This window comes from Dendrobates tinctorius, unplaced genomic scaffold (assembly GCF_039654945.1).
Source record: "Dendrobates tinctorius isolate UK_male_01 unplaced genomic scaffold, ASM3965494v1 ptg000012l, whole genome shotgun sequence".
NCBI lineage: Eukaryota > Metazoa > Chordata > Amphibia > Anura > Dendrobatidae > Dendrobates > Dendrobates tinctorius.
In genome coordinates, this window is record NW_027361680.1 from 9,636,104 (window position 1) to 9,664,046 (window position 27,943).

A 27,943-nucleotide genomic window follows, 5' to 3' on the forward strand; every position below is an offset into this window, starting at 1 on the left:
CTGTGGGACTTGTTCCCGGTGTAAACCCTGTTCTCGCTCTAGTGGGTTGTTGATGCCCTTGCTGGTGCCTAAGAGGCCATGGACCCATATTTCAATGGATTTTATTTATGATCTTCCTGTCTCTCAGAGAATGACTTATCTGGGTGATTTGTGATAGATTCTCTAAGATGGTCCATCTTGTACCACTCCCAAAGTTGCCATCTTCCTCAGAGTTGGTACCCTTGTTTTTACAACAGGTGGTTCGGTTGCATGGGATTCCTGAGAACATTGTATCGGACAGAGGAGTTCAGTTTGTTTCCAGATTCTGGAAAGCCTTTTGTTCCAAGCTGGGAATTCAGTTGTCCTTCTCCTCTGCGTTTCACCCTCAGACCAATGGGCAGACGGAGAGAACAAACCAGACTTTGGAGTCCTATTTGAGATGTTTTATATCTGCTGATCAGGATGATTGGGTTTCATTTTTGCCCTTGGCCGAATTCGCTTTAAATAATAGAGCTTGTTCTGCCACCTTGATGTCGCCCTTTTTCTGTAAGTTTGGGTTTCATCCTCGATTTTCTTCAGGGCAAGTGGAATCTTCAGCCTGCCCAGGTGCTGACACTGTGGTAGAGAGAATGCAGCAGATTTGGGACCAAGTAGTGGATAAGTTGTCTCTCTCCCAGGAAAAGGCCCAGCGGTTTTCTAACCGGCATAGGACCATTGGTCCCCGATTCAAAGTGGGTGATATGGTTTGGTTGTCATCAAAGAATATCTCTATGAAGGTGGCTTCTCCAAAGTTCAAGCCAAGATTTATTGGACCTTACAAGATTTTGGAGATTCTTAATCCGGTTTCTTTTCGATTGGCCCTTCCTGTTACGTTTAAGATCCATAACGTGTTTCATAAGTCGCTGATGAAGAGATATGTTGAGCCAGTAGTTCCTATGGCTGCACCTCCTGACCCTGTATTGGTTGAAGGTAATGTGGAATATGAGGTAGAGAAAATACTGGATTCTCGTCTGGCTAGACGGAGACTCCAGTATTTAGTCAAGTGGAAGGGTTATGGCCAGGAGGACAATTCTTGGGTCTCTGCCTCTGATATTCATGCCGATAGATTGGTTCGTGCTTTTCATTGGGCCCATCCTGATCGGCCCGGTGGCGTGGATGAGGGTTCGGTGACCACTCCTCAAGGGGGGTACTGTTGTGAGCTCATTTTTGGGTTTGCCTCTGGCTTCTGGTGAGGGTTATGGAGCTTGCTGTGCTGACAGAGGAGTAGTGAGTTCTCTATCTGGACTCCCTCTGTTGGTGAAGGGAGGTAATGAAGCTGATCTAAATTGCAGAAACCGGCCACCTGAGGAAGAGGACTGCGATTGGACATCAGGAGTTTCTGATTGGATTTAAGGCAGCCGACTCAGACGTGTTGGACATTTTTTTTTGGCAGGGTTTTTTGCGTGATTGCAGACAGCAGCTTTTCTTTCCTGTCCTTTCTAGTTAGTGAGGGCCCCATCATTTGCTCAGCCTATCTTTCTATCTGTGTTTTCATCTTGTTTCACCGGCAATATATGTTGGGGGCTGTCAATTGCTTTGGGGTCTGCTCTGGGGCAGTTTAGATTTTCCCTTTCTTTCTTTAGGCTTATTTAGTTCTCCGGCCGTGACGAGGCGTCTAGGACCACCATAGGCACGCTCCACGGCTACTGCTAGTTGTTGTGGATAGGATCAGGGGTCTGCAATCCGCTAGTTACCAACCTCTCCGGTTTTCTGGGCTTAGCTTGCTTTTTGTTTTGTCCTCCTCGGTGACTCATTCATAACATCTCTCCTTCTGTCCGGTCTATAAGTTTAAATCATTTGAGCTTAATATGGACTTGCAGAGATTTTACCGCAATTTACGTTTACGGGCTCATTTCTCTAAACAGCCCCCAGGTTTGGCCCAACCAAGCGGGGGAACACCTTCCCTACTTGAACTGCATGCATGGTTTGGGTTTAAGAACACCCAGTACGTATATGCCACCTAAAGATAACCCACCAATAGAAACATTTATTTCCCTGGTAGAGAGATATCAGTAATTTTGCACGCAACATGGGCAGCCTTCACTTTCAATCTTACACCCTCTGAAAAATCGGCCATTGAGCAATTATCTTCTGATAAAACCCTAATCATTAAGCCAGCAGACAAAGGGGGTGCCATAGTAGTCATGGATACAGCTGACTACATGGAGGAGGCTCTTAGACAATTAGGAGAGAGTGAGGTCTACAAAATTATTCTACACAATCCCTTAGGCCAAATAACAGCTAAAATTAAGGCAGTGGTGGATTTCCATTCACAGGAGGGCACCATTGACACTAAGCTCAAAGAGTTCTTAATCAAAAAGGATCCCATCACGCCCATATTCTACATTTTGCCCAAAATTCATAAGAGATTACACAAACCACCAGGACGGCCCATTGTTTCTCTAACTGATTCAATCCTTTCATCCTTGGCAATAGTCTTGGAGAAAATTCTTACACCATTAGTGAAACTAACGAAATCCTTCATACTTGACACTAATGACTTCTTGGGCCTTATCAAACCACTGGGTCCCCTTTCCACCTCCTCAGTATTGGTGACATGGGATGTGAATAGCCTATATACTTCCATCACACACATCAAGGGGATGGAGGCTACGGATAGGCTACTTAGCAACGCAAACACTGACATCAAGATTAGACACCTTTGTGCTGATCTCTTGGGCTTAGTCCTCAAAGAGAACTATTTCTTGTTTGATGACCTATTCTATATCCAGCAGCAGGGCACCGCGATGGGCTCAAATGTGGCGCCCCCTTATGCCATTGCGTATATGGCAGCCTTTGAGGATGACTTTATATACACCCACCCCCTCTTTCAGAGACATTCTGAGTCAGAGCGCAGATTCATAGATAACATATTTTGCATCTGGGACGGTCCAATTGAATCACTTTTACTCTTCAATTAACACATTAACAGTATCTGGCCTGAGTTGCAATTCTCTATTCAACACAGATCTACCAATATTAATTTCCTGGATACATGGGTCTGTAAAAATACTGACGGCACATTATCATTGATCTCTATACCAAACCTACTGACAGAACAGTCTCCTGCACTTTGACAGCTGCCACCCACCAGCTATAAAAATAGCAATTCCAAAATCCCAATTCAAAAGGATAGACAGAATAGTCTCTGACACACGGTTAAGGGAACAGAGACTGACAGACATGGAGAACAAGTTCCACAGCAGGGGGTACCCTCATTCGGTATTAAACAAAGCTAGGGACAACTCTGGACCCACAGGCACACGTGATAATAACTAACGCATCCCCTTTGTCACAGGGCTGTGGAGTCGGAGTCGTGGAGTCGGAGTTAGTTTTGGTTGGAGTCGGAGTCGGTAGAAATGTTCCGACTCTGACTCCAGCTTTAAAAAAAATGTATTAATATTTCATAATTGAACTTTCATATGAATTTTATAAATGTTACTCAAATATATATGTTCTATCAAACTATGAACAACAGTGATAAGCAGTTCTGCTGGAGATAGAGACATTTCTTACTTCTTGTGTGTCACTGTTCTCCACTGCCCTTATCTAATCTTATACTTGGTTAACCTCATGCTGCCCCAACCCCCCTACTTACAATGTATGAAACTGAAAGTGAAAATGTGTTACAAATTCTTAGTAGTAAAGCTCCTCCTCTAGACTAGATCATACTAGGTGTGCGTCTTCCAAGCATCTCACAGCTGCCTGCTACTCAGAAGAGGAAGACTGTAAGAAGTATTATCCTTTCAACAAACTTTGCATCAGTTAACTGTGAGTACATGAGGAATAATAACAGTATTACTGACCACTATATCAGTTGTACGACCTGGCAATAATTTTGTACAATTGTTTTTAGGAAAAACAATTGTCATTTGGATTGTGAATGCAGAATTAAAAACCTGAGAATGTCAAAGAAGCATCACATTAAATCAGCTGTATTTGAACATTTCACCATCACTCAAGATAGAAAACATTATGTCTGTCAGTGTATGACAAATGATCCAGACGAAAACAAATGCTGTGAAGCCAAGATGAGTGCATATTCAGGCACAGATAAAAATGCTCCTACCAGAGCTTCTAATCTAAAGAGACATTTACAGCGCTTTCATCCAGAAGTACTGAAAGCAGTGGATGAGAAAGACTGCATCTAAACCAATGAACCAGTGCCCAGCTCTTCCAGCCAAACAAAGGAGCAGAGAACTTTGCAGCCATCAGTTGCAAGATATTTTGTCAGTGACAAAGTTACTATGACAATGACAGTAGATACATTTAAAAAACAGATCATAGAGCTTGTTGTAAAGGATAGTGTGCCTATTTCATTATTTTCACGACCAGCTTGTGTGTGTCTGAATGGGGAAATGGCCCGCAAGCTTGGTGTTTCTCTGGAGAGAGAGAGTATTAGAAAATTAGTAATCGAAGAAGCTTTTAAACAAAAGGAAGAACTTAAAAAAACTCTCAAGGGACGCTTTCTGTTTCTTAAAATGGATGCCTGCACACGTCACAGAGTGAACTATTTTGCCATCAATGTCCGATTTGTTTGTGACAAAAATGAAATAGTTACCAAGACATTGGCAGTAAAAGACACCAAAGCTCATCACACCAGTGAGTTTCTCCAGGTCTTGGTGGAAAAGGTTCTGCAAGACTATGAACTTAAAAAAGAGCAAGTTCTTTCTGTTGTAACTGACAATGCTTCAAATATGATAAGTACTATTAAGCTAATGAATGAGAGTAATGATGTTGACCAGCAGCTAGAAGAACATTCTGGGTCCACAGACACAGAAATGTTTGAAATAGAGGAACACAGTATTGTAACTGAGGAGCAAACTGAAGTTGCTTCAGATGAACACCAACATGATAGTTTAGATGATCTTGTTGAAACTGTGTCAATATGTTCTTTCATTCATCACATGCGCTGTGTTGTGCATACGCTACAGCTGGCTATAAGAGACAGTCTGCAAGAAGGACATGCTGCTGCACTGATTGGCAAGGTGAGAAAATTGGCTACTGTTGCCAGAACCCCTAAAGTTGACTCAATTTTGAAGAGACGTGCTGGAAAAGGGGCAATTATTGATCAAGCCACACGATGGGGCAGTAATTACTTAATGATTCAGCGCTTGGTTGAACTGAAAACCTTTCTTGTAGACATGGCTAACCCTCAACTGACGCTAAATGAAAGTCAGTGGAATCAGGTGACTGAGCTGGAAAAATTGCTAGAGCACCCATTTACAGTGACTAAAAAATTACAAGCAGAGGACTTAACTCCAGGTATTTTCTTAAAGGAGTGGAAGAACCTGATGTTTCGCCTATCCCAAAGAGGAGGGTTAATTGCAAGTGGCATTGCTACATCAATGAAACGGAGAGAGGAGCTACTATTACAAAATAACATTCTTTTGGCAGCTGTTTATGTAGACCCAATGCATCAGATTCTTCTAGATGATCAACAGCTAAGTAAAGGAAAAGAAGCTCTGTTTGAAATAGCAGTAAGGATGAAAGGGTTGCAGAACAGTCAGGAGGAACAAGAAGAACTTGGTCGTCCTGCCACATCTTCACCCTCATCATCAACTGATGAAGAATTTAATTTCGAAAAATATTTGGATCACAAGGACCGTGCAAAGCGTTCCCGCATAGAAGAGTCATCCCCATCAAGGAACACAGCCAGTACATTTCAGCAGAATTTTTCATGTGCACTAAAAGAAATTGAGAAATTTGACCGTTCATCAAAAATAACAGTGCAACAAGCGATTCCTCTGTATCCTGACATTGTCAGAGATGTTGCCCGAGTGGTTACTGCTTTGCCACCAACACAAGTTAGTGTAGAGAGGTTGTTCTCTGCTCTCAAAATAATTAGATCAGATTTGAGGGCATCCATGAAGGAGGATCTGACAGAGGCAATACTTTTTCTGAGGACAAATTTATAGATTTCTTCTTATTAACTGCATAAAAGTGTTTATTGCATATTTACTTACAGTTTCGAAAAGTTTATAAAAGTTATTTGCTATATTCTAATTGTATTCTAATAAATGTAGTTTTTGCTCTAAGTGGTCTGATTACTTATATGATGGTGAGAAACTGAATAAGCACGATGTTTAATATTTTACAACAGTAAATTTGTTGTTATGAATTGGCCATTTATGAAGGAGTAGGAGTCGGAGCCGGAGTCGGAGCCGGAGTCTGATAAAATCCAGGAGTCGGAGTCGCAACTGTGGCTTACCGACTCCACAGCCCTGCTTTGTCAGCACCTACCACCCCTTCTCCAACCAGATACAATCATCAATCAGGAGACATTGGAATCTCCTTACTAAAAGTTACCCTAAGATTCCAGAGTTCCAGGTACCATTCCTCTCTTGTTATCGCCGAGCTAGAAATCTAAAGGACAAACTGGTTAAAGCTGATGTAGGTTCAAGCACCATACTACCTAAACAAACATTTCTACAGACTCCTAAGCAAGGCACTTTCCCCTGCCTACATTGTTTGCAGTGCAACAATGTCCAGAAAGGTCTCAAGGTCTTTCATCCACACACAGGACAGGGGTTCCCTATTCAAGGCTTCTATACATGTGAATCATCATATGTAATTTATGTCATAAAGTGCCCTTGCGGATTAGCCTATGTAGGGGAAACGCACAGGCTATCAGGGACAGGGTGTTTCAACACAAATCAAACATTCGCTGCAAAAAAACTCATCTTCCCCTCCCATACCACTTTCACCAGAAAAGTAATAATATTTCGCAATTAAAATTTCAGGTCCTGGAACAAGTAGATATCTCCAGGAGGGGTGGCAATAGGATTAAAAGTCTAAAAAAAAGGGAAGCCTATTGGATTTTTACCTTGCAAACCCTGGAACCTAAGGGCTTGAATAGGGATTATGATGTGTTGGCTTTCCTATAACATGTTTATCAAGTTATATTATTATGTCAATTACCCTGCTGTGTATGAACTCTGTTGCCCTCTTTCTCTCATAGAATCGTTGACTATGTCTTCAGCTTCATCACTGGGCACTATATCTATCTCTTATGGTACAGTATACTGGCACCTACTTTTTTATATGCATAAAAAAAAATTTTTTCATTCACCACTTATTGGCATATGTGTTCATGCATATATATATATATATTCACACATATACGTGTGTTTGTATATATGTATGTGCATTTGCTCATTCTCAGACATCATTACACGTATAGTTATTTTGGACACGTATCTGATAATATGACCATCTCCATTTGCCCCATGCAAACTACTTCACACTACTGCATTGCAGCTATTCTGAGGACATCCTATTTTCATGAAATTCCCTTTCATACTCTGGCCTCAATATTTCCTGGATGATTAATCGTCAGTATATATGTTTTTCCCTATGTTTGTGGCCAGTTCTTCAGACACAGGCTTCCCATACCATTATGGGGTTAATTGCCATCCCTGCATGCATAAACATTAACACAAGACTGTGTTCAGTTGTGGTTTCACTTCCTATCCTGCTCCATTAGCTCAGGGGCATGCATAGTGGGCTCCCCGCAGTCATGTGACTGCTATGACGTGTTTATGACGCAGCCTCAGCCGGGCATTTAACCCTGAAGCACGGCTCACACAGAGTCCTCCTTACATGGCGGCACCCTGGATTCCTCCTGAGGGCACTAAAGGTAATCTAGGAGCAGAGGCTGTTAGTCTGACTCCCCTTCCTATACCACACTAACATTCCTCCTCTCTTTCACAGCCTGTATCTGTTTGCAGAGCCTGCACTCCTAGCACTGTTAACCCATTCCTGTAGCCCTGCTTTATCCAGGTATATAGTGATAATGCCGTTATGCTTCTTTGGCTGCTGATCAGATGTTCTATGCAATACCCAGCCCCATGGAACATTCTTTTGAATTTTCTCTCATTATTTTCTCATTTAGTCACATTAATCCAACTCCAACCAGATAGACTCGTGCTCCAGCCTCTATATAATACCAGGTATCCATCTCAATAATTCACTACTCCACACACTTATGCCAATTAGAGTTGAGCGACTTTTGGTTTTTTAGGGTCGCGTTTCGTTTCGTGAAACTCGACTTTTCTAAAAGTCGGGTCGAGCAAGATCGTCCGATTATAGGGAAAAGTCGGGGTCGTCCCGAAACACGAAACCCAATGTAAGTCAATGGGGAATAAAAGTTGGCAGTGAGAGGAGGACAGGAAACACACCTACAGTGCCCATTTGAATGGCAAAAGCATCAATTCTTCTTACTTAAGCTTGTCAACCTTAATTAACTTCATAATACAAGTTACGCACTGAAAAATGGGGGTTATTTGGCTAAAGTTGTGGGGGGGGGAGGGCTGGCTGCAGGTTTTCATGTGCCCTGGGCGAAAGAGCGCCCCTTTAACACATACCACAACTCATCATGCTCCGATACGGCAGAGAAATAGCGGTATAGTACAATGAAAAATACCTCACTTTTTACATCTCATGACGAGGCCCATCTATTTCTCCATACAGAATCATTGGTCTCATATAATGTTTGAAACAGTATATGATGAGCTCCACATAATGCTACAGTATATGTTGGTCCCCATGGATGAAGCTCCACTGTCTTATGGGCCCAAATAATGCTCCAAACATAATGGGCCCCATTTCTAATGCTCTAGTGTATAATGGGCCCTGTAAATGCTGCTCCAGTGTCTGATGTCCACCTTTGGAATGTTCCAGTGTATGGTGGGCCCCATCTATCATTCTCCAGAGTATAGTGCTCCCCAAAAATTGCTGTCCCAACATTGAAAACAATCAAATAAGTCTCCTCGCTAGGGAATCCCTGTACTTCTCTGGATTCCTCGTCGTCCCCATCTTCCATCTCACTGCACAGTATTTCAACTTTGCAAGTGCTGTGATCCTGGGCAAGCAGGGGGGGCCCACTCGTTGGCGACGGCACTGGCACAGGGCCCATGATAGTACGGTGGTGTGTCTGATGGCGGGTGGGCCGAACCTGCACTTTCATCTGCAGCTTCCTCTTTGTCACCGTGTAAGATGGAACTGTATATGGGAAGGGTAACCTGAGTTTCATCAGGGTCAGATTCAGGTCGTGTAGCGTGCGAGGGGAATGTAGTGGTCTGGTTCAATGTACCAGCAGATTCATCGAGCAGTGGCTGGGCATCAGTGCACTTGTGTCGCCCCCAGGAGTACGGTCGCCACAGTGGCATTACCTTCTTCCTAGGGAGTGTGATGTCATGCTTGGGACTGAGCAACGAAGGATCTCTCTAGCAGGTTAACTGATTGGGCGGCGTTATTCCCACGAGTCATGACCCTCCAAACAGCGTTCATGAAGGCAAAGTGTTTGTTTTACGTGGGCAGTATGGTTGCAAAGCTGAACCTTAAAGGAATGTCCAGAAGGGCACCACCAGGAGTGGAGCCTACGGTTAAATTCGACTCCACCTGGAAAACCTCAACCATGCCAGCTACAGAACAGATGCACACATTGCAAGCTTAATTCCGTTAACGAACGAGACTCCGTCATGCCCCGCGGTCCGAGTCCGGCTTACTAGAGGGACACGTGAGGCTCTGGCACATGAGATTGGCCAATAACTGGTGTGTCATGCCCTTACATGTCCGTGGCTGCATGTGCGCTACACTGAAAAGGCCAGCGTTTGTCGCTTACGGGTGCAGATAACCCGCTGAACAACGTTAGTGATGGGGATCACTGATTACAATTATTACCCGCGAACGATGATTTCCCAGTAAGTGCAGGTCAACCGCAGTTCCGGAATTAGGCCTAACCGTCATTCCTGAAAAAATTAAAAACTTACGTGTGCAAACCACAGGTGCTGTAGCTTGCTTAACAGCTCGCCAGCCGTTCTCACGCCCAGTATGGATTACACGTGATTGCACAAAGGTGAGTAAGGGTACCGTATCCCCAGATAACATGTATGGATAGCGTACACATTCAAAATATATGTCTCAGGAGGCAGGCTCAGACGGTGTCAGGCCCAGTATGGATTGCACGTGATTGCACAAAGGTTAGAAAGGGTACCGTATCCCCAGATAACATGTATGGATAGCGTACACATTCAAAATATATGTCTCAGGAGGCAGGCTCAGACGGTGTCAGGCACAGTATGGATTTGACGGCACAGATTACACAGCGGAGGAGCAGGGAGAGGTAAAGATTGCAAATGCTGGGGCCCTGCCCAAGCAAGGGGGGCCCACTCGTGGGCGTCGGTACTGGCACTGGGCCCCTCATAGTACAGCGGTGTGTCTGACGGCGGGTGTGCACCACCACCGTCAGAGACACTTGATTGCACTATGAGGGACCCTGTGCCAGTGCCAGCGCCCAAGAGTCGGCCTACCCACCTGTCCAGGGCAACGGCACTCACACGGTGTCGTGCGCTAGGTGGTGACCCCGGCCATGGGGGGGGCAGCACAGTTAGGGAGTTTTAGAAAGTGGCATATGTTGATGTTGGACATTCAGCTGATGCAAAAGGCGAAATAGGTGAAGTCCCAGGAAGAGGTGGACCAAAGCAAGCCATTTTTCTGTCACCCTATGTGTCATCAGGGGAAGGTGGGACAAAATCCTTGGAAACCCATGCATGGTTCATTTTAATGAAGGTTAGATCATCCACATTTTGGGTTGACAGACGGGTCCTTTTTTCTGTCAGGATTGATCCAGCTGCACTGAAGACTCTTTCCGATAGCACACTTGCAGCTGGGCAAGCGAGCTCCTGTAAGGCATATTGGGCCAATTCAGGCCAGGTGTCCAGTTTAGCGGCCCAATAGTCAAAGGGGAATGACCTGTGTGGGAGAACATCGATATGGGAGGAAAAGTAGTTTGTAACCATAGTTGACAACTGCTGTCTCCTGTCACTTTCCATCGATGCAGTATTACCAGTTGTGTGAGCGGTATTTGAAAAATCAGTCCACAACATTGTCATGAAACCCCTGTCTCCAACGCCACTTCTGCTGTGTGCACCACGAACACCTCTGCCAAGCTGCCCCCGGCCCGTATGGCTCGTGTGAGAACCATCACCGCTGCTGTGTGCTGGGAATGCCTCAAGCAACCGATTTACCAGAGTTGCTTGTTTATTAGCCAATATTAGGTCAAGGTTCTCCTGTGGCATGATGTTTTGTAATTTGCCTTTATAGCGTGGATCCAGGATGCTGGCCAACCAGTAGTCGTCATCGTTCATCATTTTGGCAATGCGGGGGTCCCTTTTTAGGATCTGCAAGGCATAATCTGACATGTGGGCCAATGTTCCCGGTGTCAATGATGCACTGCGAGTGCTGGGTGGAGGAGCACTTTCTGGCAAATCCACATCCCTCCAGTCACGCACAAACCCTGTACCAGACCTTGCCACGCCAACATTTTCACTTGCCCCACAAGATGCATCCTCCTCCCCTAAGTAATCATCCCCATCATCATCCTCCTCCTCCTCTTCTTCCTCCACCTCGTCCAGGAGAGGTCCCTGAGCAGACAATGGCTGAATGTCATCAAGGATTCCCTCCTCCTCTTCCTCCTCATCAACATTGGCTGCAGACGCCTGCTCCTTAAGGTGCGTCAAAGTTTGCATGAGCAGACGCATAAGTGGGATGCTCATGCTTAGGATGGCGTCGTCTGCGCTTACCAGCCGTGTGCATTCCTCAAAACACTGAAGGACTTTACAGAGGTCTTTCAGCTTCGACCACTGCACACCTGTCAACTCCATGTCTGCTCTCAAAGTGCCTGGCCGTGTATCCTCCCACAAATGCATTATGGCCTGCCTCTGCTCGCACAGCCGCTCCACCATGTGCAGGGTGGAGTTCCACCTTGTTGCAATGTCGATAATGAGGCGGTGGTTGGGAAGGTGGAGCAATCGCTGCAGCTTCTGCATACGAACGGAGTGTACAGGCGACCGGCGGATGTGCGCGCACAGTCTTCGCACCTTCTGGAGCAGGGCTGTTAACTCCGGATAATTTTTGAGGAAGCACTGCACCACCAGGTTCAAGGTGTGAGCCAAGCAAGGTATGTGGCTGAGTTTTGAAAGGGCTATGGCTGCCACAAAATTACGGCCGTTATCACTAACTACCTTGCCTGCCTCAAGATGTACACTGCCCAGCCATGACTCAGTTTGTCGCTTCAAGTACTCGGCCAGCACCTCGGCGGTGTGTCTGTCGCCCAAACACATCATCTGCAACACAGCCTGCTGACGCTTTCCACTAGCTGCTCGATAGGGGGACACATCGTGTGCAACAGTGGCAGCTGCAGATGGAGTGCTCGTACGACTGCGCTCTGTGGACGAGCTTTCGCTTCTGGAGGAGGAGGAGGAGGAGGAGGAGGGTCGAATGCCTACAGCCAACTGTTTCCTATACCGTGGGCTAGGCAGCACTGTCCCACCACCGCTGTCCCCTGTGGACCCTGCATCCACCACATTAACCCAGTGCGCAGTGATGGACACGTAACGGCCCTGGCCATGCTGACTGGACCATGCATCAGTTGTGAGGTGCACCTTTCCGCTCACTGACTGCTTGAGTGCATGGACAATGCGGTCTTTCACATGATGGTGGAGGGCTGGGATGGCTTTGCGAGAGAAGAAGTGGCGACTGGGTAGGTCATAGCGTGGTACTGCATAGGCCATGAGTTCGCGGAAAGCTGTGCTTTCCACCAACCGAAAGGGCATCATCTCAAACGAGATTAGTTTGGCAATGTGGGCGTTCAAACCCAGTGTACGCGGATGAGAGACTGAGTACTTTCTTGACCTACTCATAGTGTCTGGGAGGGTGAGCTGGACTTGAGAGCTGCATATGGTGGAAGTAGCGGTGGACAGGGCGGACTGAGAGAGGGTTGATGATGGTGATGGAGTTGGTGTTCTTTCTGATGGCCTAGAATCAGTCTTTCGTTGATATAACAGTGGGATTCCCTGACTGCTGTGGCCTTGCAACGACACCTCAACATTTGCTGCTGTGCTAACCGGTGGGCTTACAGTGGGGGAAACAATGTAGCGTTGCTGACTACCTTCGTTGTGATCAGTTGCACATGTGGCACTTGAGGTTTGGTGTTGTGTCCACGCTTGCAAGTGCATGCTGGTTAAATGTCTAAGCATGCAACTGGTATTCAAATTTTTCAGATTTTTCCCTCGGCTAAAGGTCTTTGCGCACTTCTTACAGATAACCTTGGCCTGATCATGAGGATTTTGTTCAAAAAAGTGCCACACTGCACTCTTCCTACTTTGGCAGACATTTTGCGGCCTAGCACGCTGTGATCTTTTGACCCTCTGGACAAGCTGTCCAGCAACTCTTTTGATGTTTGGAACCTGTCTTTGGAGTGCTACGGGCCTGCCAGATAACAGCTGTTGCGATGTCGATGTCTGCTGTGGATGCTCCTCATCTGAGCTATTGGAAGCAGCACCCTCTTCCCCCAATGGATGCCAATCTGGGTCAACAACTGGGTCATCCATCACCTCCTCTTCTATGTCATGTGCACCTTCCTCTGTGTCACCTTGTATGGTGGTATAGTGTGCGGGAAGGGGCACCTGAGTCTCATCAGGGTCAGAATCTGGCTCTGTACACTGCGAGGACAATGTAGTGCTCTGAGTGAATGTACCAGCAGAATCATCCATCAGCGGCTGTGCATCAGTGCACTCCACGTCAGATTCATCTTTGCCTGGGTAATTCACCATTTGACTTGATAATCCAGGCATGGTATGTGAAAACAGCTCCATGGAGTAATCAGTAGTATGGCCTGCGTCATCCTTCAATCTTGGTTGGGGTGAAGGACACAAGGAAAGGTGTGGTTCATGGACATGAGCCTCCAATGACGACTCAGTGCTTTTACTTTTTACAACTGAAGAAGAGGAGGCGATAGAGCTGGAGGCTGAGTCAGCAATGTAAGACAAAACTTTTTCCTGATGCTCTGGCTTTAAAAGCGGTTTGCCAACTCCTAGAAAACTAAGCGTTCGAGGCCTTATGTAGCCAGACGATGACGCAGGCTCAACACCTCCTGCATTCGGTCCTATTTTGCTCTTGCCACTACCATCAGATCCAACACCATCATTACCAGCTGCCAACCCCTGCCCAATTCCACGGCCTCTTCCACCAGCCTTCCTCATTTTTGGTAGAAATGTAGACAAAATCCAACAAACTATATAGTAATGTAAAACAAGGTACAAGGTGTCTATAGGACAGGGGAGATTTTGAATTTCTGCAGACACTTGTGGACACTGGACACTTTTGGATTGTGTGAGGCCCAATGAATATCTGAGCGCTATGTGACAGGCTCGATGGCACAGCTGTGATCAAAGTGACGAGAGGATAAGGGAGATTTTGAATCTCTGCACACACTTTTGGACACTGGACACTTTTGGATTGTGTGAGGCCCAATGAATATCTGAGCGCTATGTGACAGGCTCGATGGCACAGCTGTGACCAAAGTGACGAGAGGATAAGGGAGATTTTGAATCTCTGCACACACTTTTGGACACTGGACACTTGTGGATTGTGTGAGGCCCAATGAATATCTGAGCGCTATGTGACAGGCTCGATGGCACAGCTGTGACCAAAGTGACGAGAGGATAAGGGAGATTTTGAATCTCTGCGCACACTTTTGGACACTGGACACTTGTGGATTGTGTGAGGCCCAATGAATATCTGAGCGCTATGTGACAGGCTCGATGGCACAGCTGTGACCAAAGTGACGAGAGGATAAGGGAGATTTTGAATCTCTGCGCACACTTTTGGACACTGGACACTTGTGGATTGTGTGAGGCCCAATGAATATCTGAGCGCTATGTGACAGGCTCGATGGCACAGCTATGACCAAAGTGACGAGAGGATAAGGGAGATTTTGAATCTCTGCGCACACTTTTGGACACTGGACACTTGTGGATTGTGTGAGGCCCAATGAATATCTGAGCGCTATGTGACAGGCTCGATGGCACAGCTGTGACCAAAGTGACGAGAGGATAAGGGAGATTTTGAATCTCTGCACACACTTTTGGACACTGGACACTTTTGGATTGTGTGAGGCCCAATGAATATCTGAGCGCTATGTGACAGGCTCGATGGCACAGCTGTGACCAAAGTGACGAGCGGATAAGGGAGATTTTGAATCTCTGCGCACACTTTTGGACACTGGACACTTGTGGATTGTGTGAGGCCCAATGAATATCTGAGCGCTATGTGACAGGCTCGATGGCACAGCTGTGACCAAAGTGACGAGAGGATAAGGGAGATTTTGAATCTCTGCACACACTTTTGGACACTGGACACTTTTGGATTGTGTGAGGCCCAATGAATATCTGAGCGCTATGTGACAGGCTCGATTGCACAGCTGTGACCAAAGTGACGAGAGGATAAGGGAGATTTTGAATCTCTGCACACACTTTTGGACACTGGACACTTGTGGATTGTGTGAGGCCCAATGAATATCTGAGCGCTATGTGACAGGCTCGATGGCACAGCTGTGACCAAAGTGACTACAGGATAAGGGAGATTGGATTGCTTTTAAAAAAGCAGTTTGCGGAGCAGTGGGTAAACAGCAATGCCAGCGTGTCAGGAAGCCTTAAAAGGCAGCCCAACAACCAACACCACTGATACACCACAATATAGCCTCCCCTTGCACTGCACACACAGTGACTTGTGTGTTGTGCAGGCCAAATCGCTAGCAGCAGAAGCAGTTTTTTTGTCTTCTTCCCTGCCTAACGCTCTCCCTACAGAATCAGCAGCAACCTCTCCCTATACTGAGATCGGCAGAAGTAAGATGGCGGTCGGCGTGCACGCCCTTTTATACCCCCTGTGACGCCCACCAAAGCAAGCCAATCACTTGCATGCCCTTCTGAAAGATGGTGGTGACCCCTGCCTATGTCATCACGTTGCCCACAGTGTCCGTGGATCCTGATTGGCTGTAAAAGAGCACAAAACAAACTTTTGAAACGCGACTTTGGCGCGTAAGTCGCCGACCTCGTGGCCGACCTCATCCTAGGGTCGGGTTTCGTTTCATGAAACCCGACTTTGACAAAAGTCGGCGACTTTTGAAATTTTTCGACCTGTTTCACTCAACTCTAATGCCAATGAGTCAACCTCTGGTTTTTCAGTGTACCAATCATCTACATAATTTTATCTTATTTTCAGCAGCATAGACTTTGCTACCACCCTAAGGATATCTATTACCCAATCTGCATCTTTTGCAGGTATATCTCTTTCAGATATTCATTTATGTCACTATAGGCATCTCTCTCGTACTGATGAACACTTCGGGAGCACATAGTTATCCTTTTATATGTATAATTATATTTATTTCAATTTTCACTGTAGTCTTGGGCTTTGATCCAAGTTTTTTTCCGGTATTCAGACCTGCTTTCCTTAACATGTTTTCACCTTCAAATATGACACAGATCAATTCTGAGAGCTTCTTCTACACTGATGGAGTGAATTTCTGCGGTCACCATCCCTCACTATAGATTATTCTTCTGACATTTGACCTTTTTTAAATGCAATTGTAATTGAAACATATGTCCGTTGCAGTTTCTGACAAATTTTTTGTTTTGTTCCCTTGTTTACTCTTTCTGTAAATTATAGTTTTCTACCAAAAGAAACCAAAAAAACCTTTCTGATGAAGGTCCATTGTTGGACCGAAAACGTTCATACGATATGAGTCTATTTTTGTCTGGATGCTAAATAAAGAATATACTGCTTCTTCATTTTTGAGTGCCAAGTATTTTTGTACATAACTATGTTACGCTTTGCTGTCAGAAGGTCATTGGTCACTTTGATGAGTGCAGTTTCAGTCGAAAGTAGGGGGCGGAAGCCGGACTGTGAAGGGTCTAGGAGGGAGTGAGTGGAGAGGTAATGGGTAAGGCGGGAGTAAACTAGGCGCTCCAAAAGTTTAGAGATGAAGGGGAGATTGGAGACTGTTCTGTAGTTGTTTGTGCAGGATGGCTCGAGAGCGGGTTTCTTTAGTAATGGAGTAACGATGGCGTGTTTGAAGGAGGATGGGAAAATGCCCGAGGAGAGGGAGAGATTAAAGATTACAGTTAGGTGAGTTGTGACGACTGGAGAGACAGACTGGAGGATATGTGAGGGAATGGGGTCGGTAGTGCATGTGGTCGGACGAGAGGAGTCTGGAGACTTCTTCTGTGATGGGATCAAATGTGGAAAGTGAGCCAGGAGAGATGCAGGAAGGGATGGGAGTCACAGCACTTGGTGTTTGGGAGCAGATTTCCTGACGGATATTATCTATTTTTTCTGTAAAGTGGGAGGCCAGGTCGTCAGCACAAATGTCTGTGATAGGGGCTTGTGCTTTTGGCCTGAGGAGGGAGTGAAAAGTGTCAAAAAGTTTCTTGGGGTTGTTGGCTAGTGAGGAGATCAGGGTGGTGAAGTAGGTCTGTTTGGCGAGGTGAAGGGCAGCGTTATAGGTTCTTAACATAAATTTGAAGTGGATGAAGTCTTCTGGTGTGCGGGTTTTTCTCCATAGGCGTTCAGCACTCCTAGAGCATCGCTGGAGAAGTCGAGTTTGCGATGTGAGCCAGGGCTGTTTAACTCTGTGCTTGGAGGTTCTTAGTGTGAGGGGAGCTATTTGGTCAAGGGTGCTTCTAAGAGTGTCGTTGTAGTGATGAACGGCCAGATCAGGACAGGAAAAAGAGGAGATTGGGGACAGTGATGAGTGTAGGGAGTCTGAAAGTGTCTGAAGGTTAATGGCTTGTAGATTTTTGAATGTGTGGTATGTAGGAGTGAGCTGGGGTGGGCGTTGATTTGTGAGCGTGAAGGAGAGAAAGTTGTGGTCAGAGAGTGGAAGCGGTGAGTTATTTAGGTGGGAGATTGAACAAAGCCAGACAAAGACCAGATCAAGGGTGTTACCATCCTTGTGTGTCTCAGAGGTTGAAAGCTGCGAGAGGCCTAGAGAGGTGGTTAATGATAGAAGCTGGGATGGAGATGTGGAAGTAATGAGGCAGCAGAGTTACTCTGGACTCCGTCTGGCCTCTGTTCAGCGGTTTCCTTCTTTTCAGAAGTGCAAAACTTTGGCGGACCGCATTTTTATGCATGCCTAAAAAGACGGACACTGCCCACAGTCTTTATCTGCCTCATTATAGGGAATCTTCCATCGGGGGTTCTGTCTGAATCATGTAGTTCAGAGATTTACACAGAAACCCCGGTGTAAGTGCTCAGTGCAGAGAACAGGATAAATGTGAGTTGAGCCTTACTGCGATGTTTGGGGAGCAAAATGAAAAAAAATCAACAGAAGGTGAAGAATTGGTTTAATTTTTTACGCTGTTCCTCATGCGATATTCCGTATTTTTTGAATTATAAGATGCACTCCAAATTTTGAGGAGAAAAATAGGAAAAAAAACTTTTCTACTAAAATTGTGGTGCCTCTTATAATCCATGCGTCTTATTGCTTACTGGGGGTGGTGGCTGCGGTGAAGTGGGGTCCCATGGTCGCTGCTGGAGGAGGTAAGAGTGGTGCGCTGTAACCCACAGGCTGGGATGAGGGGATGTTCTGATGTGCTCTGCTGCGTGTGAAAATGGCTGAGGTGCTATGTAGTGCGGGGGGCTCCGCCAGTATTTTGTGAAAGCCAGAGACCCCCGGGCACATCCATTACTGCGATGCCCCATGGCCGCCGGGAAAATGGCCACCGGGGGTGGCGCATACTCAGATTGAGATCTTGGCAACAATATCTCGGGTGCTGAGATCTCGGGATGAGATCTCATTGCAGAGTTCTCAATCCATTTTCACGGAGACCGCCGCATCGCAGTAATGGATGTGCGGGGGGGGGGTCGTCTCCAGGCTTTCACAAAATGCCGGCGGAGCTCCCAGCACCACAGCCATTTTCGCCTGCAGCGGAGCAGCACATCGAAACATCCCCTCATCCCAGCCTGCACCCTGCAGCAACGCACCACTCTTGCCTCCTTCAGCAGCGGCTGGTAAGGTAGATCCACATTATAAGATGCACTCCCATCTTAAAGTGAGTTTTATAATCCGAAAAATACGGTAAGTGATTAGACAACTTAAAGGGAATCTGTCACCCCTTTTTTGAGATATCATATAATGATATCATTCAATTGTGTGTCACATAAGGATTCTCTTAGTACTTTTGCTTCCCCCTGACCCCGCACCTTTCATGCATAAATACCTTTTTTTTACATCGGTTCAGATGTATGTAAATGGACGCTGTCTGGTCCGATGGGCGGGGCTTATTCAACTGCTCCCCCCTCTCTGTCTTGCTCTATGCATTTCTTCTTGTGTAGAGCAAGACAGGGAGGGGGGAGCAGTTGAATAAGCCCCGCCCATTGGACCGGACTGCGGCAGTTTACATACATCTGAACCGATATAAAAAAGGTATTTATGCATGAAAGGTGCAGGGTCAGAGGGAAGAAAAAGTACTAAGAGAATCCTTATGTGACACACAATTGAATGATATCATTATATGATATCTCAAAAAAGGGGTGACAGATTCCCTTTAATTTTTCGGGTTGGTGCGATTACAGTGATACCAGATTTAGATAGTTTTTTTTTGGTTTGGCTGCTGTCACAGACTAAAAGATGCTTTTGCATATTTAGACAGCTATAATTTTTCCATTGTTTGGCTGACAGTCAAGCGAGGGCTTGTTTTTTGCGGGACAAGTTGATGTTTTTATTGATACCATTTTCAGGCACATGACATTTTTTGATTGCTTACTATTCCAATTTTTGTGAGGCAGAATGAACAAAACCAACAATTAAGAATTTTTTTTTTAATGCCTTTTTAATGTGTGGTAAAACTGATAAGGCAACTTTATTCTTCAGGTCAGTACGATTACAGCGATACCACATTTATATTTTTTTATGTTTTAGTGCTTTTACATAAAAAATACTTATAGAAAAAAATATTTTGGAACGCTTTATTCTGAGAGCTAAAACTTCTTTTTCTGCTGATGGAGCTACATGACGACTTGTTTTATGCAGGACAAGATGACCTTTTCAGAGATAATTTTTATTTACATTCGTCTTTTTGATCGCGGTTTATTCCATTTTTTTGTTCGGCAATATGATGATGAAGCACAATTTTTTGCCTGTTATTTATTTATTTTTTAAATGGTGTTCACTGAAGGGATTAGCTAGTGGGACAGTTTTATACAGGGTGGGCCATTTATATGGATACACCTGGGTGGGCTATTAATATTTATAAACCTAAATTAAATGGGAATGGGTGGAGATATCAACTTCTTGTTTGTGGCACATTTTGTGAATTTTTTTTTTTACACTTTTATTAACTTTTTACAAAATGTTTTACATTGTCTCAGGATGGGACATCAACTTTCCACTGACTGACCGCTGATCTAATGCAATCACATGCAGGGAGGAGGCGTGTCAGCTACTGCGGACATCTTTCAGCCTGGGGTCACCATTTAGACTATCGGCACCTTTGTACCAATGGAAGAAAAGAGTGAGCTCCCTCCCTCTGCAATGTCGCTGTCACTATTGACAGTGGCATCAGAGGGGATAAACACCCGTGATCAGTGCTAGGACTGATCGTGGGCGTTTGCTGCCCATATGGAGCGGACACTCTCAATTGATAACAGCGGCGCTCAGCTGTGAGATCACGTGATCATCACGTCATATATATACGGCGATTTGCGGGAACGCAGCACCTGCAGCGGTGTATATCCTGTATATGGTGCACGTCGAAAATGGGTTAATAACCTTCTTAGTCACAGATCACATGGTGGGGGATGTGAACCGCTGGTGAAATACTTTTTAATTCACTTATTCCCAATTTTTCCTCAGGTTATGAGTAAGATGCACATGCCTCAAAACTAGTCAATCATTATGCGCTAATTGCGCTATTTTAAATATTTATCCTGGGCATATCATCCTGTTATGATGTTCTTAAATATGAATAAAGCTGGATTTTTTTTTTTTTTAGACGTGTTGGATCTTTCCTTGTTGGAATTCGGCTTGAGTGGTTTTGGATCCTGTGCACTTGACAGGTGAGCCGGATACTCATATTCATCTGGCAACCACACCAAAAGAATTACTACTGGGAAGAACTTAATTTTATTCATCTTGGCAGATTCTGGCTTTCAGTCAAACAAGTGTGGCTTTAGTCACAGCTTAATACACAGCCAGCAGTGGCTGTAACTACGTCCTGGTAAATGACTGACAGCTGTCTCTGCACTGATATGCTTCAGAGACGGCTTTTAGTCAATGTGCCAGGGCAAGCTTGCAGCCGCTGCTTACTGTATCGATGACTGAAAGCCAGAGAATGAAAGGAGGAATAAAGTTCATAGCTGTGCTTTTAGTATGGTGGCTGGTGGGTAGCTTTAGGATGTTATTGACCTGCAGATTAACCCTAAATCAGCAGTTTATGAAAATGAGAGGGAGCAGATAAAGGAATCAGGAAATTAGTTATTCGCCTTTATGAGGTTCAAACAGGTCTATCTCGTTAAATTTGTAACAGAATTGCTATGTCTACATAGTTTGTGCACACATGAAAAAAGAGCTGTTAGCTTACAAGCATTCTGCTTTTTAAAGGATAACATTTTTTAATGTAATTATTTTCACAAACCATCCAAATCTTCCAGCTTATGTACACATCTTCAAGCAAGTGGTCTTGTAATTTAAAATATTCTGGTAATTGCATCCCCTTTCAGGTATTATTGGTCACAGTGCCTGTTTAAGACTTAAGTCCCATTTTATCCATCATTTGTTCATATACTGTCCATGCCATTGCAGCCATTAGAGTTCTGCGTAAAGCTCGAGGCATGCCTCCACGAAAAAATCCAGTCAATCCATGATTCTAGAACAGGATATTAAAAACAATACATGGTGTTATGATATAATACAAACAAAGCATTGCTTTTATTAAACCAAATTATATTTCATATGCAAATTTGCTGGTGGCAAATATTCAAAATGTAAATACATATACAATGGCATGTAACAGTTGGGCACCACTGGTCAGAATCACTATTATTGTGAACAGTTAAGCAAGTTGAAGATTAAATAATCCCTAAAAGGCCTAAAGTTAAAGATGACACATGTCCTTTGTATTTTAAGCAAAAAAGGTCACTTTTTTTTTTTACATTTTAACTTCTTCACGCTGCAGCCCATTTTCATTTTTGCATTTCTGTTTTTTTGCTCCCCTGCTTCCCAGAGCCATAACTTTTATTTTACCGTCAATATGGCCATGTGAAGGCTTGTGTTTTGTGGGACGTGTTGTACTTTTAAACAACATGATTGGTCTTACCATATCGTGTACTGGAAAACCGAAAAAAAAAATCCAACTGCAGTGAAATTGCAGAAAAGGTGAAATTCCACAACTGGTTTTTTTTTACTGTTTTCACAAAATGCTAAAACAGACCTTCCGTTATGATTCCCCAGGTCATTACGAGTTTGTAGATACCAAACATGTCTAGGTTGTTTTTTCACTTACCGTAAATGGTGAAAAAAAATCCAAAGTTTGTGAAAAAAAAAAAAAATGGCATCATCTTCCAAGACCCGTAGCGTCTCCATTTTTAGTGATCTGGAGCTGGGGTTAGGGCTTATTTTTTGCGTGCCAAGCTGACGTTTTTATTGATACCATTTTGGTGTAGATATAATCTTTTGATCGCCTGTTATTATTATTATTATTATTATTTATTGTTATAGCGCCATTTATTCCATGGCGCTTTACATGTGAGGGGGGTATACATAAAAACAAGTACAATAATCTTAAACAATACAAGTCATAACTGGTACAGGAGGAGAGAGGACCCTGCCCGCGAGGGCTCACAATCTTCAAGGGATGGGTGATAATACAGTAGGCGAGGGTAGAGCTGGTCGTGCAGCGGTTTGGTCGATCGGTGGTTACTGCAGGTTATAGGCTTGTCGGAAGAGGTGGGTCTTCAGGCTCTTTTTGAAGGTTTCGATGGTAGGTGAGAGTCTGATATGTTGTGGTAGAGAGTTCCAGAGTAGGGGTGATGCGCGAGAGAAATCTTGTATGCGATTGTGGGAAGAGGAGATAAGAGGGGAGTAGAGAAGGAGATCTTGTGAGGATCGGAGGTTGCGTGCAGGAAAGTACCGGGAGACGAGGTCACAGATGTATGGAGGAGACAAGTTGTGGATGGCTTTGTATGTCATGGTTAGGGTTTTGTAATGGAGTCTCTGGGCAATTGGGAGCCAGTGAAGGGATTGACAGAGGGGAGAAGCTGGGGAATAGCGGGGGGACAGGTGGATTAGTCGGGCAGCAGAGTTTAGAATAGATTGGAGGGGTGCGAGAGTGTTTGAGGGGAGGCCGCAGAGCATGAGGTTGCAGTAGTCAAGGCGAGAGATGATGAGGGCATGGACTAGGGTTTTTGCAGATTCTTGGGTGAGGAATGAACGGATGCGTGAAATATTTTTGAGTTGAAGTCGGCAGGAAGTGGAAAGGGTTTGGATATGTGGTTTGAAGGAGAGATCAGCATCAAGGATTACTCCGAGGCAGCGAGCTTGTGGGACTGGGGAGAGTGGGCAGTCATTTACTGTAATTGATAGGTTCGTAGGGGGGGTCACGTGAGATGGGGGAAAGATGATGAATTCTGTTTTGTCCATGTTGAGTTTCAGATATCTAGTGGAGAAGAAGGATGAAATAGTGGACAGACATTGAGGGATTCTGGTTAGCAGGGAGGTGATATCTGGTCCAGAGATGTAGATCTGTGTGTCATCAGCATAAAGATGATACTGAAAGCCATGAGATTCTATGAGCTGTCCCAGGCCAAAGGTGTAAATAGAGAACAGCAGGGGCCCTAGGACTGAACCTTGTGGGACTCCGACAGATAGGGGGCGAGGTGAGGAGGTGGTGTGTGAGTGGGAGACGCTGAATGTCCGGTCTGTTAGGTATGATGAGATCCAGGAGAGGGCCAAGTCTGTGATGCCGAGGGATGAGAGGGTCTGTAATAATAGGGAATGGTCCACTGTGTCAAAGGCAGCCGACAGGTCCAGGAGGAGGAGGACAGAGTAGTGTCGCTTGCTCTTGGCAGTTAAGAGGTCATTGGTGACCTTAGTAAGGGCAGTTTCAGTGGAGTGGTGTGACCGGAAGCCAGATTGTAAGCGGTCGAAGAGGGAGCAAGAAGAGAGATGGGAGGACAGTTCAAGGTAGACGTGTTGTTCCAGTAGCTTGGAGGCGTATGGGAGAAGTGATATAGGGCGATAGCTAGATACAGAGGATGGGTCAAGAGAGGGCTTTTTGAGGATAGGTGTGATGGAGGCATGTTTAAAGCTTGAGGGGAAAACACCAGTTGTTAGTGATAGGTTGAAGAGATGGGTTAGGGTTGGGATGAAGACTGTGGTGAGGTTTGGGATGAAGTGGGATGGGATCGGGTCGAGTGCACAGGTGGTGAGATGTGATCTTGAGAGTAGAGTGGAGAGTCGATCTTCTGTAATGGTGGAGAAGTTGGTTTTGAAGGTGGAGGGCTGGGAAGTCGGGAGGAAGGGCTCTGGGGGTTGTTGACCAAAACTGTCCCTGATGTTATCAATTTTCTGCTTGAAAAATGAGGCAAAGTCTTCAGCTGAGATGAGTGGGGAGGGAGGAGGTGCTGGGGGGTGGAGGAGAGAATTGAAGGTGTTGAATAACTGTTTAGGGTTGTGAGACAGGGAGGATATGAGAGATGAGAAGTAGGTTTGTTTAGCTGTGGCGAGTGTGGTTTTGAAAGTAGTGAGGGACTGTTTGAATGCGATGAAATGCTCGTTGGAGTGGGATCTTTTCCATCTGCGCTCAGCAGCCCTGGAAGCTCGCCTCAGCTCTTTGGTCAGGCTGGTGTGCCAGGGCTGTCTGTTGATTTTGCGAGTTTTGGTATGTGTAAGTGGGGCAGCGGATTCCAAAGCTACAGCTATTGTGGTGTTATATAGAGCGGCAGCGTCATCCGCATTGTGTAAGGAACTTATATCTGTAAGAGGGAGGAGGGATTCGGAGAATGAGTGTAGGTCAAGGTGTTTAAGATTCCTGCGAGGGTGTGAAAGTTTGTGGGGTGGGGATTGTAGACATGGAGTGAAGAGGGAAGAGAATGTGAGCAGGTTGTGGTCAGAGAGAGGAAGAGGTGAGTTAGAGAGGTTAGATAGGGAGCAGAGGCGGGTGAAGATGAGGTCCAGTGTGTGGCCATCTTTGTGGGTGGCTGTAGAAGACCATTGAGTGAGGCCGAAGGAGGAAGTGAGAGATAGAAGTTTAGTGGCAGCTGAGAGGGAAGTGTCAATGGGGATGTTGAAGTCGCCCATGATGATAGTAGGGATGTCCGCGGAAAGGAAATGAAGTAACCAGGTGGTGAAGTGGTCAAAGAAGGTGGTGGCTGGCCCTGGGGGGCGGTAGATGACAGCCAGTTGGAGGTTGGAGGGGGAGTAGATGCGCACAGAGTGCACCTCAAAGGAAGGGAGGGTAACAGAGGGTGGCAGTGGGATTGGGGTGAAGGAGCAGGTATCTGACAGGAGAAAACCAACTCCTCCACCATGTTTGCTGCTGGGGCGGGGGGTGTGAGAAAGGTGGAAGCCGCCATACGAAAGTGCAGCAGGAGAGGCTGTGTCAGAAGGGGTGAGCCAGGTTTCGGTGATGGCGAGGAAGGAGAGTTTGGTAGTGACAAAAAGATCATGGATGTAGGAAAGCTTGTTGCAGACAGAGCGAGCGTTCCACAGAGCTCCTGTTAGTGGGACTGGGGAAGCGGGGGCTGGGTGAATGGGTATAAGGTTGGAGAGGTTACGGAAGGTTGTGATAGAGTGTGGATGGGAGGTAGAAATGACTGTGGGAATGTGGTGAGGAGGACCAGGATTTGGAGAGATATCACCAGCAGTGAGAAGGAGCAGAGAAAGTGTTAGCAGGTGGGAGCAGGAGAGGGCATGAGGGGGCTGTCTGTGTTTGGAGACAGAGGATTGTATGTTAAGGAACAGTTTTGAGGCGGAGGTGAGGTGGATGGGGAGGATTGAAGAAGAGATGAACAGTTCCTTACTAGGAGTAGGGATTAGGGGAATTAGCAGAAAGTGAAGGATTATTGGGGTGAAAGTGAAAACAAACAGAAACATTGTTTACAGTGACTGTGTACAGTTACCTTCAGTTCCCTTCTGGTTCAATTCTGGTTTTAATTCTTAAATTAATCTTCACACTTCTAGCACACACTTATAGCAATCACAATGCAGACTGAAGTCTATGCAGACTTGTGCTCTGCAATATATGTACAACTAAGTGCAGTCAGGTGTGAAGCAGAGAGGAGTGGTCTCTGCTCATCTTGGCCAGACAATTAAGAGTGGACCAGATGTATATGATCAAGCCAGAGTAAACAAGGTCATAAATAACACATTATTGCATTTTAATGCAGTGCTGGTGCGACCAAAAAACGGCGCATTGTGGTTTTTGACGTGTGTTTAGGATCATTATTTATTTATAGAAGCCTTCCTTTTTTTTTTTTTTTTTTCACAGATGGTGTTATATTTACATGAAGAATTTGCTGAAATTTCATTGAATCCATTCTGCCCTCTACACTTGAAATGTTTCTAGGGCCACTGGCTGCAACAGAACCCCAAAGCATGATTGATCCATCCCCATGATTAATGGTTAGTGAGATGTTCTTTTCCTGAAATTCGGTGCTCTTTTTTCTCCACACATACCTTTTGACCATTCTGGCCAAAGAGTTCATCGGTGCAAAGGACTTGTTGCCAAAATGAAGCAGACTTAGGCCTGTTTCACACTTCAGTTGTTTGGCGTCAGTCAAAATCAGCCGTTTTTAGCTGCGGATTTTGACGGATGGTCATCCGTTGGAGCCGTAATTTTGGCGTCCGCTGTCTGGAGTGGACGGACAATGAAACGTTTTTGTCTGCGTTAAAACAGTGGATAGCAACAGATCCGTCGCTGTTCGCCATACGTTAGAATGGACGCCTATGGGTGACGGATCCGTTGCCAACCGTTAATTGACGGAATCCACCAATGGATCCGCCTTTTTATACTGAGCATGCCCAGAAGAATTTCGTTTCCTGAACACCTCGTTCTGGCAGAGTGTAAGGTTCTCAGTCTCTTTTGACATGTTTTTTGAAACTCAGTTTTTCCGTCGGCCATTTTGCTTTCTGTCTTGCTGCAGCTATCTTGCCCTCAGTTAGTATGGAGTTTCCAGCTTTCATGTTCCCGCCCTGATTCTCTCCCTTTTGCCTCTTAAGCAGCCTCAGCTGAGCAATCAGTGCTTCAGAATCAAGTCTGCAGTTAGCCTGTGACCTGGCTCCTGGAAGTCTTGGACTTGGTACTCCAGCCATCTGCTGCTGAGGAACTTTGGAACACTTGTGGACACTGGAAACCTGTTGCCTGCTAAATCCACAGTTGGAAGGGAAGTAACAGAGACCATGAACCTGTTGTGGAAGCTCTGCTGTGCTTAAAGATTACTCTTGCCTGCTGTGTCTCCTGCCTTTGTATCTACAAACTGTGTGAACCCTTTTGGCTACTTGTATGAAGTAATAAAAGTCCTTACTAATCACACCTGTGTCTCCTGTGTTTTCCTCGCACCCAAGCACAAGACGCTATATGAATCGTACACAGTACATCACAAGATTCTGAAGCCAACGTTGGTGTCTGCTGGGTCTGGGAAGGCCGTGTCTGCCGTGACAGTGGATGTCAGATATCCGTTTATATCTTCTGTAACGACAGTGGTTGTGACTTCTCACAACCATTCCAGGTGAGCACATTCCCTTCTTTTTACTCTGGAGTGTTACCACAGGTAAACACTATTGTGTGCTTTTTTTTCCTTCCAGTACTTCTGCCTTAAAGGATCTGGAAGATGGAGGCTCGCATTAAGGAGTTGTGCGGAGTGACTGATACAATCCTTGCAGATATACAGACTTTAAAAACCCGCTTTACAAGCCTGCAGGACCTTACTAATCACAATTTGCAAGTTTTTGGACAAACTACTCAGGATTTACGAGCCAGGATTGAGGCTCTAGAGGAACGAGTTCAGGCTCCAGCCATAATCCCAAGTTCTGGGATCCCCAAGTTGCCCCCTTTTCATTTTGGCTGTGAATGTTAAAAATTCA

The 27,943-nt window shown here is 45.4% G+C and overlaps 1 protein-coding gene and 1 long non-coding RNA gene across 3 annotated transcripts in view; one reads left to right on the plus strand and one right to left on the minus strand.

Moving 5' to 3' along the window:
* The first annotated feature begins 7,365 nt into the window (after positions 1-7,365).
* Positions 7,366-27,392, plus strand: LOC141066515 (uncharacterized). Of its 2 annotated transcripts, XR_012226437.1 has the most exons (5): positions 7,366-7,657; positions 7,732-7,800; positions 20,856-20,919; positions 26,349-26,482; positions 27,080-27,392. It is a non-coding gene; the product is annotated as an uncharacterized lncRNA (long non-coding RNA). The 2 variants fall into 2 exon arrangements; XR_012226436.1 differs by lacking the exon at positions 7,732-7,800.
* The window catches only part of SLC25A38 (solute carrier family 25 member 38), a 250,829-nt gene continuing 244,208 nt past the window's right edge, over positions 21,323-27,943 (minus strand). Inside the window, exon 6 of the mRNA XM_073557981.1 lies at positions 21,323-21,728. Coding sequence (XP_073414082.1) covers positions 21,606-21,728 — 123 coding nt within the window. The 3' untranslated portion in view covers positions 21,323-21,605. The remainder of the gene's footprint in view (positions 21,729-27,943) is intronic.